This window comes from Phaenicophaeus curvirostris, chromosome 2 (assembly GCF_032191515.1).
Source record: "Phaenicophaeus curvirostris isolate KB17595 chromosome 2, BPBGC_Pcur_1.0, whole genome shotgun sequence".
Classification (NCBI taxonomy): domain Eukaryota; kingdom Metazoa; phylum Chordata; class Aves; order Cuculiformes; family Cuculidae; genus Phaenicophaeus; species Phaenicophaeus curvirostris.
The window spans coordinates 89,385,286-89,404,985 of NC_091393.1; the positions used below are offsets into that span (position 1 = coordinate 89,385,286).

A 19,700-nucleotide genomic window follows, 5' to 3' on the forward strand; every position below is an offset into this window, starting at 1 on the left:
TTATTGCACCTTACAGTTTTCATTTTGCTCATCTTGTTCAGGTAGTCCTTGTTCAGTTAGAGAATTTTTGGATTTGTGCATCATACAACTCCTTCCTACTATTATGAGAGATATTTTTTGTGGATTGCTTATGCAGACAAAGTGATGACCTTGAATAAGATTTCTCCGGTGGAACAGCTGCTACTGCTTGGGACCGTTCATCATTTACCTGCAACACAAACCAAAATGTACTGTTTAATGGTAATGGAAAACTATATTAGCTTTCTGCAGTAGGTCAAAAGACTTACTGCAAATGACTAAATATTGGGAAGTTACAAACATCTATATACATACTGAATACAGAAGCTTTGAAGACATTTATCACTTTGAGTATACAATATAATGAGACTTGATATCACATCGGAAGGACGGAATGTCATCCAGAGGGACCTGGACAGGCTGGAGACATGGGCCTGTGAGAACCTTATGAGGTTCAACAGGGCCAAGTGCAAGGTCCTACACCTGGATCAGGGCATGATGGAGGATGACATGATTGAGAGCTGCCCTGCAGAGAAGCACTTGGGAGTGCTGGTCGATGAGAAGCTCGACATGAGCTGGCAGTGTGTGCTCACAGTCCAGAAGGCCAAAGGTATCCTGGGCTACATCAAAAGAAGCGTAGCCAGCAGGAAGAGGGAAGTGGTTCTGCCCCTCTATTCCACTCTTGTGAGACCTCATCTGGAGTACTGTGTCTAGTTCTGGAATCCTCAGTGCAAGAAGGATATGGAGTTGCTGGAACTGGTCCAGAGGAGGGTTACAAAGATGATCCAAGGGCTGGAGCACCTTCCCTATGAGGACAGGCTGAGAGAGTTGGGCTTCTTCAGCCTGGAGAAGAGAAGGCTCCAAGATCTTATAGCAACCTTCCAGTACCTGAAAGGAGCCTACAGGAAAGCTGGAGAGGGACTAGTCATAAAGGCTTTTGGTGATAGGATGAGGGGGAACAGATATAAACTGAAGAAGGGCAGAAAAGACATTAGGAAGAATTTCTTCATCACGAGAGTGGTGAGGCACTGGCACAGGTTGCCCAGGGAAGTTGTGGATGCCCCATCCATGGAGGTGTTTAAGGCCAGGTTGGACGGGGCCTTGGGAAACCTGATCTAGTGGAATGCCCCTGCCCATGGCAGGGGGATTGGAACTAGATGACCTTCAAGGTCCCTTCCAACCCTAACTGTTCTATGATTCTATGATAATTGTATTGGTGTAGTGTAAAATGGACTACCTGCTACACAGCTGGCAAGCCATTTCCTAGGAGCAGAAAAAAACTAAACCAGGAACAGACAGTACTCTTAATCTGCTCACTAAGGTACCGTATATTGCATACTGAGATCTGTATTTCATTTTTCCTGTACATATTCTGCAAACATAAAATGTAACAGTCACTTCTTTTGCACACAGGTGGACAGAAATCACTGCTTTCTCGTTTTAACTTATGTGCAGCCAAAACACTCCATTTGAATTCTACATTAAATTCACATAGGAAAGTGAATTAATTTGCATATGAAAATGACAGGATACATTTTAAACACCTTGAGAAATTTACAACGGTTTGAAACTGGGTGTGAGAAATGAAGTACATATAAGTACCCGCCAAAGAGAAGGAAACAAGGCTTACTTCACTCTAGAAACAAGACACACTGTTTATCATATTAATCCAAAGCATGAAACTACACATTTTGATGGTTTCAACAAACAATGAAATCATATTGTGAACAATTCCTCCAGAAATACCCAGATGTACATCATGTTGAAAAAAACCCAAACACATATATCTAGCAATGTCCAAAGGAGAAGGGCACAAATTCCTAGAACTGGTGACTTCTGCGTGTTTACACATGGAAGGAAAACCAACAACAAAATCTTAATTTCTTCTATATAGTTGAAGGTAAAGGTTGCCTGTCCTCAGACTTATACAATATAAGTTTAGGCAAGGAAGGGGACTGTTCAGAAAATCCCTCCCCCAGTTAAATTAAAACCAATTTATTACCAATTATTTGTTATTTTTTGTAAGCTTGACTGGTCAGCAAGAACCTATAACAAGCTTGTATTGTGCTGGCAGGTGATTACTAAGCTGCCAAGGCTTCTTTTCTTTTTTTGCACTATGGAATTTCTTTAAAAGCAAGACCCTCCGTTTATTTCTAAAGTTATAGGAAAACATAACATAAATGAGTGTAAATAAAACTTAATGGCATCACTTAATGAAACAGTAATAAAATACAGACATCCAGGCAATGCCTGCACTCCTAAGAAAACATTAAGACTGAATCTAGATCCAGTTACCTTCTTTCTTCTACTTTGACATAGTTATATTTTTCTTCTTTCAGAGTTCGTCATATTCAGCTAGTTGTTTCGGCAACATTTCCTTTTCCTGTTCCACCCGGTTATAGGATTTCAGCCACAATAGGACTTTTCTGCAAGCAAATTCAATTTCCTTCTGTTGAACTCCAGTGTTAATATTATCAGCCTACAAAATAAGAAGTGCAGTTATTATATCAGAAACATAATTCTTCCACTTAAACATCACAACGTCAAATGGAAGCTCAACTGTTATGCAATATTAGCTGTAGAATGTGGCTGTAATGTATACTTGTTTCCATACAACATCAATATAGCAGCTCCTTCGCTGCAGGAAAATGGAAGTCCTCTTACCAGATGAGTACATATAGGTGATTAACTTAGCAGAAAAACAAGAATTGAAATACCAATAAGGCAGATATAGCAATAAATTATGAATGTTCAGATTACTGGAGTCAAGACTAGCATCCTACCTACGAGAAAGCTGTATCAAATCTAAGACAGTGGTGACTTACTATCATCACTTCATTGACAAGGCGTAAGCAAGTGCTGCTTTCCAAGCAACAGATTTCAAACTAACACTCTAAATTGACTCCTTTATTCTTTTTGTCCCTAATGCACCTTGCTAACACAGAAGCAAGATAACCCAGGCCTACTTTTCACTCTAAATTCCATCTCAAAAATACTATTCTGAGCAGCAGCAAATCATTCCTTTCCACCCACTTCCACCTTTCTGGGCTGCTCCATGATCATCTGATCTGGCACCAACGTGTGTGCAAATAGCACACAGTGAGAACAGCTGGAAACTGCAAGTACTGTTATCTGTTATCAGCATCTATCCTACGGTACTATATCACTGGACTGCTGGAGTTAAACAAATTAACATCACAGTAGAGGGCTTTATGGAATAAAGAGCTGTTGAGCAAGATGAATGTAATACAATTCAGTGTTCAGTTCAAAGCAAACGGATTTGACTAAGTGTCCTCAAGAGCGCATTTAGAGAAATACTCATCGCCAAATTGAGAGGTCTCATTTCTACTGTCTTTTACCAAGGTGTTTCATACCCGTGATCATCAAGAGTTTTCTGTTTTTTTTAAATTCCTACCTTTCCACACATGATCCCTAAAATAATTGGGAGATTCATGAAACTATCTGAAATTATTTACCTTTAGCAACCTTCCAGTACCTGAAGGGAGGCTACAAGAAAGCTAGGGAGGGACTGTTTACAAAGGCATGTAGTGATAGGACAAGGGGCAATGGCTATAAACTGGAGGGGGGCAGATTTAGACTAGAACTTAGGAGGAATTTCTTCATGATGAGAGTGGTGAGGCACTGGAACAGGTTGCCCATGGAAGTTGTGGATTCCCCATCCGTGGAGGGGTTCAAGGCCAGATTAGATGGGGCCTTGGGCAAACTGATCTATCAGAAGGTGGCCCTGCCCATGACAGGGGGGTTGGAACTGGATGCTCTTTAAGGTCCCTTCCAACCCAAACTATTCTATGATTCTAACTTTTATGAAAAGATTTGCTGGTATATTTACAGAAGCTGAAGCAATCAAAATGTGTCCTTTAAGATGGGCCTCTTCCAGTCTCCCTGGAAGATGCCTCTAGGCATAGTGCCACAAGGGTTGCTTTAATTACCTAATACTTGAGTCAACAAACAACTAGAGATGTTGAAGAAAAAGCTACAAGGTCCACTGACCTGACCCCAGCCATAGGTCAGTCTAATTACAGAAGAGTACCTTGTATGTAAAGTTTTTGTTCATTTGAACTATATGCAGTATTTGGTTTGTGTTACTTTGTTAGACTTGAGGCAAATACTGAATTTCTTTAAAGGTCTTTCAGTTAGACTAGGCCTATCTAGTTACCAAAGTTACTTACAAAGGCAAATATTAACATTTTAAGACCTTTGGCTATGGGCAAAGCCAGGGCATACTGGGAAGTACAAGAGGTGGCTTGGCAGATGCTTAGTTTCAGGGAAAGCAGAGTCCTCTCCGGGTTTGTACAGATCAGGTTTCATCCCCTCTTGCACAATGTCATTCCATCTGGAGAAATGAATACCAAGACACAGCACACTGGATGCACCTCCAGTTGTACTCTTGTTTTACGGCTTCACTCTTGTCTGAGCGGCAGACTCCGCTGATTGCCAAGAGAATGCTTTTGTGCAGCCTGGCAGCCTGGAAGAATTTTTATCAACTGGTACACTTCTGTGTAGCCTTCATGTAAAGAAGTATCAATATATAACAACTATTTTCTCTTATAGCATAGCTTGAGACAGTATGACTAAAAACTTTGGGCAACTAAAAAGTTGATTTCTGTCCTAAAGATGGAACGTTTTTCTAAAACCTGCAAAGTATTTGTATAAGCTTAGGAAGAATAACTTATTCTGACATCCTGTGAAACATCCAACAATGTGTTTTATTACTGAAAACACAAAGTTTGTAAATTTCAGTTACTAGACTTTTTTTAACAAACATCAGCTCTCAAAATCTAACTCTGTAGTGCTTATTTGTTTCGATAACTTTAAAATCTTGTAAACAGTAGTATTTAAGTCTAGTTTCTTTACCAGCTAAATGTTACCTATTTACATGTTTAAGAGCCTCTAAAATATCTGTAATTATTTTATAGCATCTCGACTCTGGAATTCCAAGAAAAGTTCTTAGCAGAAAATGTTAAACCTCAACTCAAGACTCCCAAAGATTAAATCTTTTTGCTATTTACTTTTTCCGAAGCCTAAGAAACCACAGTATAAGAAAAGTTTGCTCTTTAGAATCCATTATTAGAAACTGAAGATACACCTGTATTTAATTTACATTTCTCAATGGGTTTCTCTATGAAATCACATCACAGGAACAACCTGCAAACTGCTGGCATGGTCAAGACCTCTGTTATGTTTGAGTAATTCAGTATTTATGATCTTACCTTCACTGCCTTGCTGACAAAAGAAAAGAATGTGTCCTCACATGAGAGAAATGTAATAACGTGTCCTAAAAGTTACTTGCCAGATGAATATATTTAGAAAATGCATTAGCTTTTCCCCATGGTTTTCATAGCCAGATACATTTTTTTAAAGTTACCTTTTGCAGTTTGCTGCCATCAGGTGTTGAACAGGAATGCTTATCAAGATTATTTGGTCGACATTTTTGCGTATCTTGTGTAGGCAAAGGCAATTTCTCACTCGGGGAAGCTGGATGGGGACTGGTTCTTAGATTTAGGGATATTCTACGTAAAATGTAAGGGCTACCCTTTCCAGTGGGGATATCAGCAAACCCTGAAAAATAAGGAACTTCTATTAAAAACAGCTAAGTAATCAAAGAATCATGGAATTGTTTAGACTGAAAAAGACCTTTAAGATCATGAAGTCCAACTGTTAACCTAATGGCGATTCAACCACTTCCCTGAGCAGCCTGTTCCAGCGCCTGACAACTCTTTCAGTGAAGAAATTTTTCCTAATATCCAGTCTGAAACTCCTCTGGCACAGCTTGAGGCCATTTACTCTTGTCTTATCACTTGTTACTGGAGAAGAGACCAACAACTGCCTCACTACAACCACCATTTAGGTAGTTGTAGATAGTGATAAGGTCTCCTCTCAGCCTCCTTTTCTCTAGATTAAATAAACCCAATTCTTTAAGCCACTCCTCATACCACTTATGCTCCAGACCCTTCACCAGCTTTGTTGTCCTTCTCTGAACAAACTCCAGCACCTCAATGTCTGTGAGATGTGGCCTCACTAATGATGAGTACAGGTGGATGATCACCTCCCCAGTCCTCTTGGCCACGCTATTTCAGATACAAGCCAGGATGCTGCTGGCCTTCTTGGCCACCTTGGCACACCACTGGCTCATGTTCATACACCTATCAATGAATACCCCCCAGGATTTTTCCACTGGACAGCTTTCCAGCCACACTTCCCCAAGCCTGTAGTGTTGCATGGGGTTGTTGTGGCCCAATGCAGGATCTAATATTTGACCCCATTGAACCTCACACCACTGGCTTCATTCCATTGACCCAACCTGTCCAGATTCCTTTCTAGAGCCTTCCTGCCCTTAAGGAGATCAACACTTGCACTCAATGTGGTGTTACCTGCAAACTTATGGAGGGTGCACTCAGTCCCCTCATCCAGATCATAGATAAAGACATTAAACAGAACCTGACCCAACACTGAGCCTTGGGGAACACCACCTGTGACATGCTGCCAACTGCATTTAACTCTGTTTACCACAATTCTCTGGGCCTAGCCATCCAGCCAGGGTTTTACTCAGTGAAGGGTATAACATCCAAGCCATGAGTAGCCATTTTCTCCAGGAGAATGCTGTGGGAAACAGTGTTAAAGGTTATAGAATATTTTGTCAGCCTCCTCATCCTGATTGAGTGGTTTATAGCAGGCTCCCACCAGATCTGTCTTGTTGGACTTCCCCATAAACACTCAACCTTATCATCACCATCATTAAGCTCTAGGCAATCAAAACACTCCCTAATATACATGGCTACCCCACCACCTCTCCCTCCTTTCCTATCCCATCTGAAGGGTTTATAGCTGCCCATTGCAGCACTCCAGTTGTGCAAGTTGTCCCATCATGTTTCTGTGATGACAACTTTACTGTAGTTTTCCTACTGTACAATGGCTTCCAGCTCCTCCTGTTTGTTCCCTTTGCTGTATACATCAGCGTATCATAGAATCATGGAATGGTTTGAGTTGGAAGGGACTTTAAAGACCATCTAGTTCCAACCCCCCTGCAATGTGCAGGAACAACTCCCACTAGATCAGGCTGCTCAAGGCCCCATCCAACTTGGCCTTAAACACTTCCAAGGATGGGGCATCCACAACTTCCCTGGGCAACCAGTTCCAGTGCCTCACCACTCTCATCATGAAGAATTTCCTCCTAATGTCTAGTCTAAATCTTCCCCTCTTCATATTATAGCCATTCCCTCTAGTTCTCTCAGCCTGTCCTCATATGAGAGGTGCTCCCGTCCCCTGATCATCTTTGTAGCCCTCCTCTGGGCCTGTTCCAACAGTTCCATATCCTTCTTATGTTCGGGGTTCCAGAACTGGACACAATGCTCTAGGTGGGGTCTCACAAGGGTGGAGTGCTCAGAGAGTATTTGCTTTCATAAAACAGTATAAATACCTTTCTTCACTACTTCTGGAAGCCCATCTAGCTCATAGTATGTGTCCTCCTGATCCAGCAGATTTTGACAGATCTCATCTTTCCTTTTTTCTTTTGGTGAAATCTCTGGCACAGTGAATCTTGGTTCTGCATTATCTTTCCTGATGTCCTCACAGCTCTGCCTTTCACTTGAAGGCCCAGTAGTACCTTCATCTGACCACATCTCTTCGACAGATTCATTACTCACTGTCAATGGCTTAGGCGAATTCTGCAAAGAAGCACTGACAGCACCACTTGTTGACTGTTTCAGCCCAGCATTCAACCAATTGATCCGTGATTTTAGTATCTCATTTTCTTCCTTTAGTTTATAATATTTAACAAGTAGATGGTGGTATTTCTCCAAGTGCTCATCTACTTCTCTGGTTTTCAATTCTGTACATTCCTGTGGTTCTTCCAGTTTTAGCTTCATTTCTTCTGTAATGGCATTCTCATCAGGACCTTTCAAAGCAAAATAACATTATTTATATAACTGAGATTAAAAAAGATAAGATAAAATAAGATATGCATAGATAAGAATGTATAATGCAATGGTCACATATCTTTTAATTATACATCTTCTATAACTGTGCAACTATGAAAATATAAGTGATGGTGCGTAGCAAAATTAGTAATACATTAGATATATTTTTTTTCTAAATAGAGAGCAAACATGCCACATCTGAGAAGAATTCTTTACCAATGCATGGGCAAATATTTTCCCTGTCATTTTGTACATTCTGAACACTCAAGTCTGTACACCTAACATTCTTTAAGTATTATTTACAATACAGTGCATCTCATGAGATGAGCCAAAACATAAAGGATAAAGCAAGAGAATCAGAGGGGAAAGCTTGCTGGAAAATGATAACAGAACTTGTACACAAGCTTCAGTAATTAAGAAACACACCCTTCTTCTTCCATAAGTCACTTCTAACTACAAAAAATGGAATATTCAAAATACATATTCATAATCCAGAGTTGTCTCTGATACTTTTAAGAGAAAGATGATGAACTAGATTTTTAAAATGTTTGAGACAGTTAAGAATCATGCTGTATATTAGAGCTGCCTATACAAATGGACATTTTAGGGGAAAAAAGAAAAGCAGTTTTACAAACTAATGCACTGCTAAGAAAGCATTAAGAGTGAATCTAGATTCAGCTACCTTCTTTCTTATGCTCCTTCTTCGTTAATAGTTCACATAGTTGTTTCTGCAACATTTCCTTTTCCTGCTCCATCTGAAACAAATTATGAATGCTCAGATTACTGGTTTCAAGACTAGCATCCTAACTATGAGAAAGCTGTATTAACTCTGAAAGAGCAGTCCTTTTTCCACTTGTTATCACTTTGTTGATGTAGCGTAATAAAGTGCTTCTTTCCCTTTTTCAAATGCATACTCCCAGATAAATCACATATACACTTAACACTTACTAAGCTCTGATTCTGATTTAGTGAAATTCCACTTTCACTGCCTGCTATATGGAAAAAGGTTAATTTAATATTTACTGAGTTTTGAGATAAGTATATATAGAGTTTAGAAATATTATTTTCTAAAGACAAATTATTTTGCAATAGGATCAGTAAGATGTTGTAAATAACACAGAATTTAATTAAAAACTCACAGCACCATTCTTCCTGTTTTCTGATTTACCTTTTGGTTTGCTTCTGTCAGAGCATCCAGATGATGTTTCTCTGCTTGAAGTAGTCTGTCTTTATATTCTGATATTTCTCTCTTCATTTCACTTTCTTTTTCTTGTTGTTCTTTCTCATCCATCCCCAAACTCTTAGTTGGTTCATTTTTTTCTGACATAGTGAGATGCAGCTGAATCTGGAAATAGTAATAGCACATTCTTGATTTTCTTTATTCTCAATGGAGAAACAGTTGCCCCATTAAACTATTTGGCCTTACATCTGAAATGTCTTTGAATTCCCAAAAACAACTTGGTGAAAAAAAAAGTACTTAACACTGGCTAAAAACATTGTAATCAATGAATGGAACATGTGAACACAAAAGGCATGACAGGAGGCAAATATGAGTCTTCTAAAAAGAAACATTATGATCTGAGGGGTATATTTGAAACAATAAAAATTATTAACTTCAAAACTTGAGGACTGTGAAAAAGAACAGGGTCTGAAGGCAGCACCTGAATCAAAAGCTCCAGCTGTGTATGGTAAGGAACAGTATTTTTCCCTTCTAGTGTCCATGTATCAGGGTGGATGCTCTATGTGAATTGCAAGCAGCATATACATGTGAAAGATTTTCTTCTCTGCAAGGAACAGTTGCTTAGTGTTGCACAGCTGGCCAAAATGTACAGCTTCAAGATGCTCTGATGGAGAGAGTGGTATTAAAATTTAATTTGTGAGTCTATTTTGACAGGGCACTGGAGGCCACTTGCGCAAGGCTTATGGTCAAAACAAATTCTCACAAGCAGAAAATGCACCTGTTATATTTATTTTTAAGGGGAATTAGTCTCATACACTGTATGCAAGAATTAAACTGGTTTTCCTCCATTCTGAGTGAAGGTCTGACTCTGCCACTCCTTATAAGGAGCAGCAAAATCTAGTTCACTTGTTTCATGCCATCTACAGCACTGATAAAAAAGACAGAGCTGACTCCCAGATTTCTTGTTCCCTTCGATATTTTGAAAGAATTCAGGTTGAAACTAAAATTAATTGTTCTACAAGCTTGTTCTGTTTTGTTGATGATAGTGAAAGAAATTTAAGGTGTGGAAGCAGTCCTAGTTTGCTTGTCCCATGAAGGAACATCTGAAGAATGTGCATCTTTAACAAACTGTGTTAATCAGAGATCTAAGCTTGTAAAGACAATATCACAGAATCACAGAATCACTAGGTTGGAAAAGACCCACAGGATCATTGAGTCCAACCATTCCTATCAATCACTAAACCATGCTCCTCAGCACCTCATGCACACTCACTAACACAGTAGGATCCACACTGATACAGACCTAAAGAAAAAACAAGAAAGCAGCGCAAAGTACTACACAACGCTAACAGACTACACTTATTGGTCTTGTCATCATCATCTGTTATTTCTTCTGATCCTTGTGATGCATAAACCAGAACTCATGGTACAGTTTATTTTTCTACTTTCTCTCAAGAACTATGTTACTTCTGCAGGACACAATTTTAAATGCATTCAATTTCAGAATTTAAATTTGGCTTACCATAAATATGATACTACATTTCTCTGTCATTGTATTTTGTGCTACTCTGATATTTAACATGTACTGCCCTAAACAGTCAGTCTCTGTAGAAGGCACATGTTGGATACTGACAAATTCTGACTGTAGCTGCTGAAAGCTCTTGAACCAAATCCTTTATTTCTTCTTTAGCCTGTTAGTTTGCATAAGATATCTTTATTCCTACTAAATACCTGTTTCTCTTGTTCTAATTTTGCATCCTTTTCCTCAAATTCAATTGTCTCCTCTCTCTGAATGCTCATGTTTGTGTTTTCTTCTTCCACCAATTTATTCTTTGCTTGAAAAACTTGAAGCTCTATATTAATTTCTTCGGTTCTTAATTCAATACATTGTCTTTCCTCCTTGTGTTTTCTGGACATGTCAGAAATTATTTCTTCTCTTTCCTTTAAACTATTAGAAATATTTTTATTTGCTTCCAGTAACATTATTTGTTCTTGCTCTAAAGCTCTGCTTAAATCCCTAAGAGCTGCATTTTCTTTAGTAATATCCTCAATGTTTTTGGTATACGAGCAAATCCTTGAAGACATGTCTGTCTTCTCTGAATCCCATGTTCCAGATATGAGCTTCAGTTGTGTTATTGAATCTTCCAGCAATTTGTTATTGATCTTTAAATCCTGAAGCTCAGCTTGTTGGTTTTCTAATCTTTCATTCAGTGCTTGCAGTTGCACATCCTTTTCCTCAAGAACAGCTAAAGTTTTTTCAATGAATTTCCGCTGTGCCAAAATATTCGCTTGCAAGTTACTAATGCACTGCTTAGTTTCTGTAACGAAGCTTTCATGGATCTGCTCTACATTAAATAATCTTTGTTCTGTTTCTCCCTTTATTTGCAGTAACTCTTCAATCTGCTGTTGATGATTTGAACTCAGCTGGTTTTGAGCCACTAAGAAAATCTCAAGAGAAGATAATTGATCTTGTAAAACGGACAGATTCTCAGTTTTTCTGACTTCTACAAGAGGTCTTGCACATCCGTGATCATCTCCAATGGAGTTATTTGCTGCAAGTTGTGTATTATCTAGAACAGTTTTATCCTGACCACTCCATAAATTAACTTCTCCGTCTTCTGTCATTTCTGAAGTATCTTTTGCTTTTACAAGACAAGAGATTTTTTCATATTCACCTTGCAGGTCATGATAACATTGTTCCCATTGCAGTTCTTCACTTGCTACTAATTGTAAATTTTCTTCTAGTTCACCAACTTGGTTGGTAAACTGGGATATTTTACAGGACATATTATCTAACTCTTTACAGTACTTTTTATCAGAACATTCTGCTTTCCACTGAAGTTTGTTGAAAGCTTTTCTTGGTTCATCTAATTCTGTGCTCTTATGTTCCAGCTTGTTTTTAAGTTCTCTGATCTCTGTACTTTTCCTGTCATTTTCTATTTCCATCATAATGAGTTTCTCATGATATTCTTGATTTTTGATTTGCTGACTTTGAAGGGAATTCTCCAAGTCACTCATATGAGTCAGCAGACCTTCATTTTCAGACTTAAGTTTATGTATAAGATGATCTTTTTCCTTTTTCCATTGAGAAAAAGCAGTAAACTCTTTTTGCAATTCTTCCCATTCTTTCTCTTTGAATCCAAGGACGCTCTGTAAAGTTTCCAATTCTTCCTCCATTTTACTTATTTTGCAGTTTTGCTCTTTAATATGATTTTGTTTTTCCTTGAGCAGCTCTTGGGCTTGTTGCTTTTCCATGTCAGCTAAAACTATTTTCAGCTTCTCCAGTGAAAGGGAGCTCTTCTGCCTTTTATATTTCTCTTCTAGTAACTTCAGCTCTGCTTCCTGAAAAGTATTCTTATCTGTAAAACAAGACACCATCAAATCTTTTCCAGTCAATTTGAATGATAATTTTCTAGATTAAATATTACTATTTACTTTTATTATTTTCAATTCTCATTATAGTGCGAAGCATTACTCTGAAATGTTCTCACTGGATAAAGGATTGTTTTATCACCTTAGGATACTGGACACTGAGCACTCATATGCTATCAAGTTTCCATTCTGCAGTCTGATACAAGTCTGCACTCTAAGCCGGCCAGTTCATACTTCACAGGTGTAACTACCTACAGTTTCACAGTTTCAGTGTCTGATTCTCACCAAATTCTTATATAAAGTAGCACTACATTTCTTTCTTTCCTTTTTTTTTTTTTTTTTACAGGACAGATCTTGCTCCAGTACGTGGCCTTCTTGTCAGTCTTATACTCGTTTTCTGCCAAAGAATGACTAAGTCTACACAGCCATTTTATAAATTGTCATAATTGTTTCTGTGCTTTAGTAGAAACAGACTAAGAACACCAAGAACAACTGGGAGTGGGGGAAGGCATTACATTCCACTGGTAAAGGCTACAATTAAAACCAAATCATCAGCTGAAAGGCAATGAAAAGCTTGGTCATTAATTTTAAGGAGAACAGAATCAAATTCAAAAGCTCTATTTTGAAATCTTAAATGAAGTTTAACTGATGCACAGATAGATGCGGGATGTACAGGAACAAGTGGGAATCTATCACCTTTTTTAGTCAGATCAAGCAGATGTACAACGTATATTTCAATTCAGTTCCTAAAAACTGTGTTCTCAATCAGAATCAAACACCACAAGCAACACTCAGCTATTGGTGGTTACATAACATTTTCCTACCACTTCCTATTAATAAACTCTGTGAAATACATAAAATGATTACAAAACTGAACTCTTCTGGTTCAAATACATTCTGTGAAATTCAGTTTGCTGATAAGATCAGTACATTTCAATTAATTTCAAAATTCTGTATCTTCAGGAACTCCATATATTCATAGGTAAAAATTCATTCCCATTTAGGACAAGCTCAGTGTTGGCTAAAAACTCTAATCACATCCAACAGTGGAAACCTTACTTAATTCACAATGAAACTTACAGAATTGCAGGAAAAATATCATTAAATAGGTACAGGAGTTCTGCAAATCTAAATACATAAAATACGTAACTCACTTTTCATCTCTTCTGCAAAATTCTGGCTCTGCTTTAGAGACTGCCTAATTGTATTAAGTTCCTCTTCAAGTTGGCGGATCACTTGCAATTTTTTTCCTAGTTGGCAGTTAAGAAGGTGTTTCTCCCACTTCACCTTCTAAAACAAAACCAGATAAGGCCATATTTCATGCAAATTGTCAAGATGATCAAAAAATTCAGTCAAAAGAAAGAGATTTATTAGGCTATATTAAGTCTTTGGGCAGCTATGCCTTGGTTCCCAACCAGTGAATATCAGCTGAACTGTTCTTAACTAGTTGACAGTATCTGAGAGATGTTGCCAGTTGAAGTAGCTGGCATGCCCCTTGTTTACCTAGAGCAAACAGCTACACATGACCTGCTCCAAACAGATTGAGATAGAACAAGACATATCCTACAAAATCTGAGTTGATGAAGTTAGACTACTTTCCCAAAGCAACAAAGGAAATAAATCCTTGTATTGGCATAAAAATTAACAAGAATTTTATAGATCAAATTTCACTTATCATCTTATGGAAAGACAAGTTCTCCTTCCAATGAACATTATCATCATGTCAACTCTGGTCAAATTTTATTTAGATGTGCTTACTCTTTCAGAAGATTGTTCTGCCATTAGAAGTATTTTCCTCCAAATAAATAGAAGTTTTTAAATAAACAAACAACCCTATGTAATTACATCACATCTTGGAATCCAAACAGAAGTTTTTTTAAGGAAACTAATCCTTTTTCTCCAAACTCCTGTGCTGCTGAACGACAGATGGCATGGCACTGGCATGGCTCAATTGGAAACAGGCCACTAATTATTCATCCATTTACTACTAGCAGATGGGCAGCAATTCACAAAAGCCAAGCTCAAGAAATGGAAAGGTCTTGATGAAAAAAATTAAAAGCTTGCTGGCATGGCAGGCTTGTTTTTGTAACAACATAAATAAATCACCCTCAGAACACAATTAAAACTGTCACTGTCACTAACATTTACCTTTCCTTCCACTCATAGCCTTTCCTACTCACAGTTTAAAAAATATCCAGTCACATATAAGTGTCAAGGAAGAAAGTTTTCTAGTAATCTTAACAGTAAGTTTTTCAAAGAAGTGCAAATTTCCAAAATTTTTGCATTCAAAAAATGCAAAATGCCTGTTCACTACAAAATCGAGGGTGTTCTATGGAAAGGGAACCAAACAAATTTAAGGAATTAAAATGGTTGAAAGGTCCATTTATTTTGATTTGGTGCAATCTTGCCCAATAAACACCACTTAGCAACACCCTGGAAACCATAATTTAAAGGACTAAGTATCTGATAATAACCAGCCATTCAATCCAGTTATTGATTCTACTTATATATTGTTTTACTCAAGTTAGACATTCTGCAATTGTTCCTTGAAAAAGCAAAAACCAAACCAAAGCGAACTCCAGAACCTACGTACAGGTAGCACTATTACTCTGGTGAAACTCTTCACAGGGCAAGTTTACAAGCAATTTAGGGACACACTTATCAATTTTCCAAGAATAATAACAGGTTTGCTTCCACCATTAAAATGTAAATCATATGCTAAAATGCCAGAACTGAGCTAGTAGTCCTTAGTAGTCCTTAGACTAAGTATATCCAGTACGTCTCACATGTGCATGTGTTTTGCAACTTTTTTGTAACACCAGTCTTACTCTACAGCGAGGACTAAACATAGCAGTGGATTAACCTGTGGAAAACCAACTGTATTCTCCACTGAGTATTAGACTTCAGAATGAAACTGCCACAATCTCCCTTTAATAAAGGAAAAGAAATGCCAATCTTATTCTTGAATTCTTTTTTTTTTTAAACAAAATCTACTGTCACCAAAGCCTCCGAGTCTTCAAAACAATTCAATGTAATGTTTTGCATTTTACTTGTTTATGAGTGAGGAAGACAACCCGTGCACTAAGTTCTGCTGACACAATACCATGCTTTCTCATGTGTGTCTTTAGAGAGAACTGTAGTGCTACTAATCTCTTCAAATACTACAATCTACCGCAGATTAAGCTTCTTCATACTTTTATTTGTTTTGCTTTAATATGACATTGCTGTCATCACCTGTTCAATTGTCTGACCAAGACAAACAAATATGAAAAAAAAATCTGACTATAGTTACAGCCTAGCAAGAGGGATACTAGACTGGTAGATAAAATGAAGCACTCCCAAAAATGTTCAGAAAAAAGACATTTCCACAAATAAGATGCTCTCTGACAATGGGATGTCAAAAAACTGTATCAAATCTAACCTTACTCTAAAACTTCAAAGCCAGAAAGGGCATTAGCCCACAATATCTAAAACAAAATATCTTTTGGGTTTTTTCTAAAAATATGAAAATATACATTAAGAATGTGCAGAAGCTTGATAGAGGCTTTTCTCCTCTAGGATATGTTGGAAGAACAAAAATGATCTTAATCTGGAAGGCACTGGTTATATTTATTTACTAAATAGGTTTCAAGGACTACTGTCTGGCACTGGGGACAAGTGGCGTGGAACAGCCCATATCTGTACCACTGAAGTCTTCTATCTTCCAAAACAGGTGGCTGTAACCAAACCACCTGTAGGGAATGGTCCCAGGCTCATGTGAACTCCCAAACTGTGCCTGGGAGTTGTGTCAAAGACTGTCAGTCAGCTGCGCCAAAGCCATGCAAAGTGTTGTTCTAATAATTAATAGCATAAATGGTCATATTCTAATAGCTGGGAATGTTCCCAGATATTGTAATCTACCAGCATGAATGTACCTAAAGTTTCACAATACATTAAAGCTGTAACAATGCTTGTGCTGGTCTGAATAAAATTCATTGTTTTGCATTGAATTTGCTCATAGAATTTTGACAGGTAAATTTTTGGCAGAAATTATGCCAGTCTATTTTACATCTGCTCATGACAGGCAACAAGAAAAACAATTGCTTAAATAAAACACACTGTGACATGGATTACACAGGTATTGAGCTCTCTTTTCTATTTCTGATTCTCTATATAAAGGATAAAATTTGGATTGAGGGGTCTCTAGTGGCACAACTGTAAAAATTTAAAAAATGTGTAGCTGCTGTAATTGGCAGCAAAGCAAAACAATATAACTGAGAAGGTAAAGGAGACATTAAAGTGGAAAGATTTCTGCATGTGTAAATATGAGGTAGTATGGTAGCATCCAAAGACTTCTCTGAATTTATCTTCATATTGGGGAAGGTTTTTACAGTAGTTTACATTTTTGGATCGTGTTTCTTCAAGGAAAAATGAAAATCCTTTTTTTTTTTTAAAAAAAAAAGGATATAGTATGTTTACACATAAAATCTCTAAATTTGGCAGCGTGCATCAAAGCAGTAGTCAATGGTTCTAGAATTTACTTTTAAAATCAGTCAAGCATTGATATATTTATTTCAGGACTAAAAGCAAGAATTTCTTGAAACTTACTGGTTTTGATAGAAGGTAAGTCCAACGTGAACTATAACAATATCAGCAGCATTACAGCAATGAATCCTAACCACACAGCCAATTCCACAAATTGCATTGATGTACATGACATTAAGACCCCATTTTGTTTTACAACAAATAAATGTTACCATAATTCATAAAAGTGTTTAAAGATTGATTATGGGGAAATACACTAAATGAGTAAATACTCAGCAGTACTATTGTTTGCAGATTACCAATTTATGTTATTAATTCCATCAACTACTCCTCTGCATTGATTACCTCAATGCTTCTTGCCAAATCAGTTTCCTTAGCCTGGGCTGCTAATAAAGCCAGCTCAGCTCTGCACAGCTTCTGGGTGAGATCATTGGTATCATATTCCAAGCATTGTTTCACTGCCATTACCTGTAAGAACATTGAAAACTGACACTGTACTCACAGGCATATATAACTTTTTTTAAAAAGTTCCCATTCTTGAACTCCAATGTCGTATTACAAAATAAAACTATATTATTTTATCCCACCATGAACCTAATGCTGCTTACTATGATTTAGAAAATTGCTTACTGCCTTTTCACTCTTCGGCCTCTGAACAGAAAGATGGTATGTCTCTAAAATACATGTATTTCTGTCTGAAATTTGATTAATACGTCCAACTTGAAGTTACATCACAACAAGGATATCTGTAGTACGCAAATGAGATCAGGAATACAATAGCCTCTTTCCTAAGCTATGAGAATCAGAAATTTTATACTGATGTTTCTCCTTATACAAGCCTCGATACTCATCTGATTTTGTGGAGAACTGATTCAGGGAGTTAAACTAACAGCAAACATTTGTGCCTGTGTATGTCTCTGTGTGTGTATATATATATATGTGCTAATTTATATATAATTTCTTGTTTGCTCCTGTATCAGCAATCTGCAGGGCACTAATAAAAAGGAAGTACAAGGAGTACATGGCCAAGGTGTATGAAATGGGGGTGTTGTTCCAAAGTGCAAGTACCTGTTGATTGGCTTAGCTCTGTCATGAAACTGCACCTCTGCATATTTTCTATATAAGGTGTCTCTCGTGATCAGCCTTAGCTGCTCTTCTCTTAGATTTATTTTAGCTGCACTTCCCTGCATTCCCACTTCCTTCCCTATGGGAAGTGGACCAGCCCAAAAATTTAAAACTCCTTTAATTCACAACTTGATATGCAGTATTTTAGTGAGAAACAGTAAATGCAAAACAGCTAATACAAACTGAATAAAACATTAAAACAAGTCCCCACATTAATTACTTTTTTGCTTTATGTATAATTAAATTAAGGTAGTACTGCTGGGACAATTAAATGGCCTCAATGGCAACTAAATGCTGGGACAACTTTATGGCCTCAAGCTCCGCCAGGGGAGGTTTAGGCTGGACATTAGGAAAAAATTCTTCACAGAAAGGGTCATTGGGCACTGGAACAGGCTGCCCAGGGAGGTGGTTGAGTCACCTTCCCTGGAGGTGTTTAAGGCACAGGTGGACGAGGTGCTGAGGGGCATGGTTTAGTGTTTGATAGGAATGGTTGGACTGGATGATCCGGTGGGTCTCTTCCAACCTGGTTATTCTATGATTCTATGATTCTATGAAATAACAACTCTAATAGAAGATTTCAATATAAAAATAGACTACTTTGTAAAATTCTGGCTTCAGAGCATTGAAATTACTATTGGCTTGCTGTAGCTCCTGATTCAGCTTGTTACTTATCTGGTTACACTGCTGATCTAATTTTTGTAAGAAATGTTGCTGACAAGAGAGTTCTGAGGAAACAGTGGTACAGTAGCAAAGAAAAAACACATCACTGCAACAAGTCTGTGTTGTAGTTACTGGAGTGATAACAACCGATTTTCATTAACTAAGACTGCCTGCTCAGAGGCACTTGTCTCACACCATGAACAATAGTTAAAAACCAACTTCAATGCATGCTGCAAATGTTACATGGGCAAGAATGAACCTAACTCAATTTATGCAATCTGCTTAAGAACTCCATTACAGCAACATACCTTTCACAGAAAGAGGGGAAAAAATGTCTAAACCCAGTGAAAGTAATGGCATCAAAATTACATTACAATACAAGTGGACAAATCCATCTCTGCTATTATTTACTTTCCATACCACAGGGTTGATTTTTTTCCTAAGAAAATTAGCCTTAAAATAGTACCTAGCATGGGACTGAGCGACAAGATAATCTTACAAGGTCAGTCATGAAAACTTAACAAAAAATAATATTCCCAGAAGAGACTTCCTGAAATCTGTACAGCTGTACAAAGTCCTATGACTTTGGACCTTATAGTCGTGATTCTGCACAGGTTTCACCAGTTTACTAGGACGTAAAACAATAAAACGCATGAGGGTAATGAAACACAATGAAGGAAAAAACAGGATATTTATCCACAATAATCACCATGTAAAAGTCTCATACTTTACCATCTTCTGAGCATGAACCAAAATTAGAATAGAGAAATAATCCTTTAGAAATTATTTTCTCGTGTGTGAGATGCATGAAAAATTAACTCAGATTCCACAATCAGTTATTAAGTTTGAACTCACATTCTGTGAACAACAAACCAAATTAAGCC

At 37.6% G+C, this 19,700-nt stretch overlaps 1 protein-coding gene across 1 annotated transcript in view; it reads right to left on the reverse strand.

The window, feature by feature from the left end:
• The window catches only part of CENPF (centromere protein F), a 30,983-nt gene continuing 11,283 nt past the window's right edge, over window positions 1-19,700 (reverse strand). The window contains 12 exon segments of the mRNA XM_069850893.1: window positions 1-90; window positions 92-208; window positions 5,405-5,598; window positions 7,457-7,933; window positions 8,638-8,710; window positions 9,124-9,300; window positions 10,658-10,789; window positions 10,791-10,826; window positions 10,828-12,494; window positions 13,662-13,797; window positions 17,377-17,499; window positions 18,754-18,883. Coding sequence (XP_069706994.1) covers window positions 1-90; window positions 92-208; window positions 5,405-5,598; window positions 7,457-7,933; window positions 8,638-8,710; window positions 9,124-9,300; window positions 10,658-10,789; window positions 10,791-10,826; window positions 10,828-12,494; window positions 13,662-13,797; window positions 17,377-17,499; window positions 18,754-18,883 — 3,352 coding nt within the window.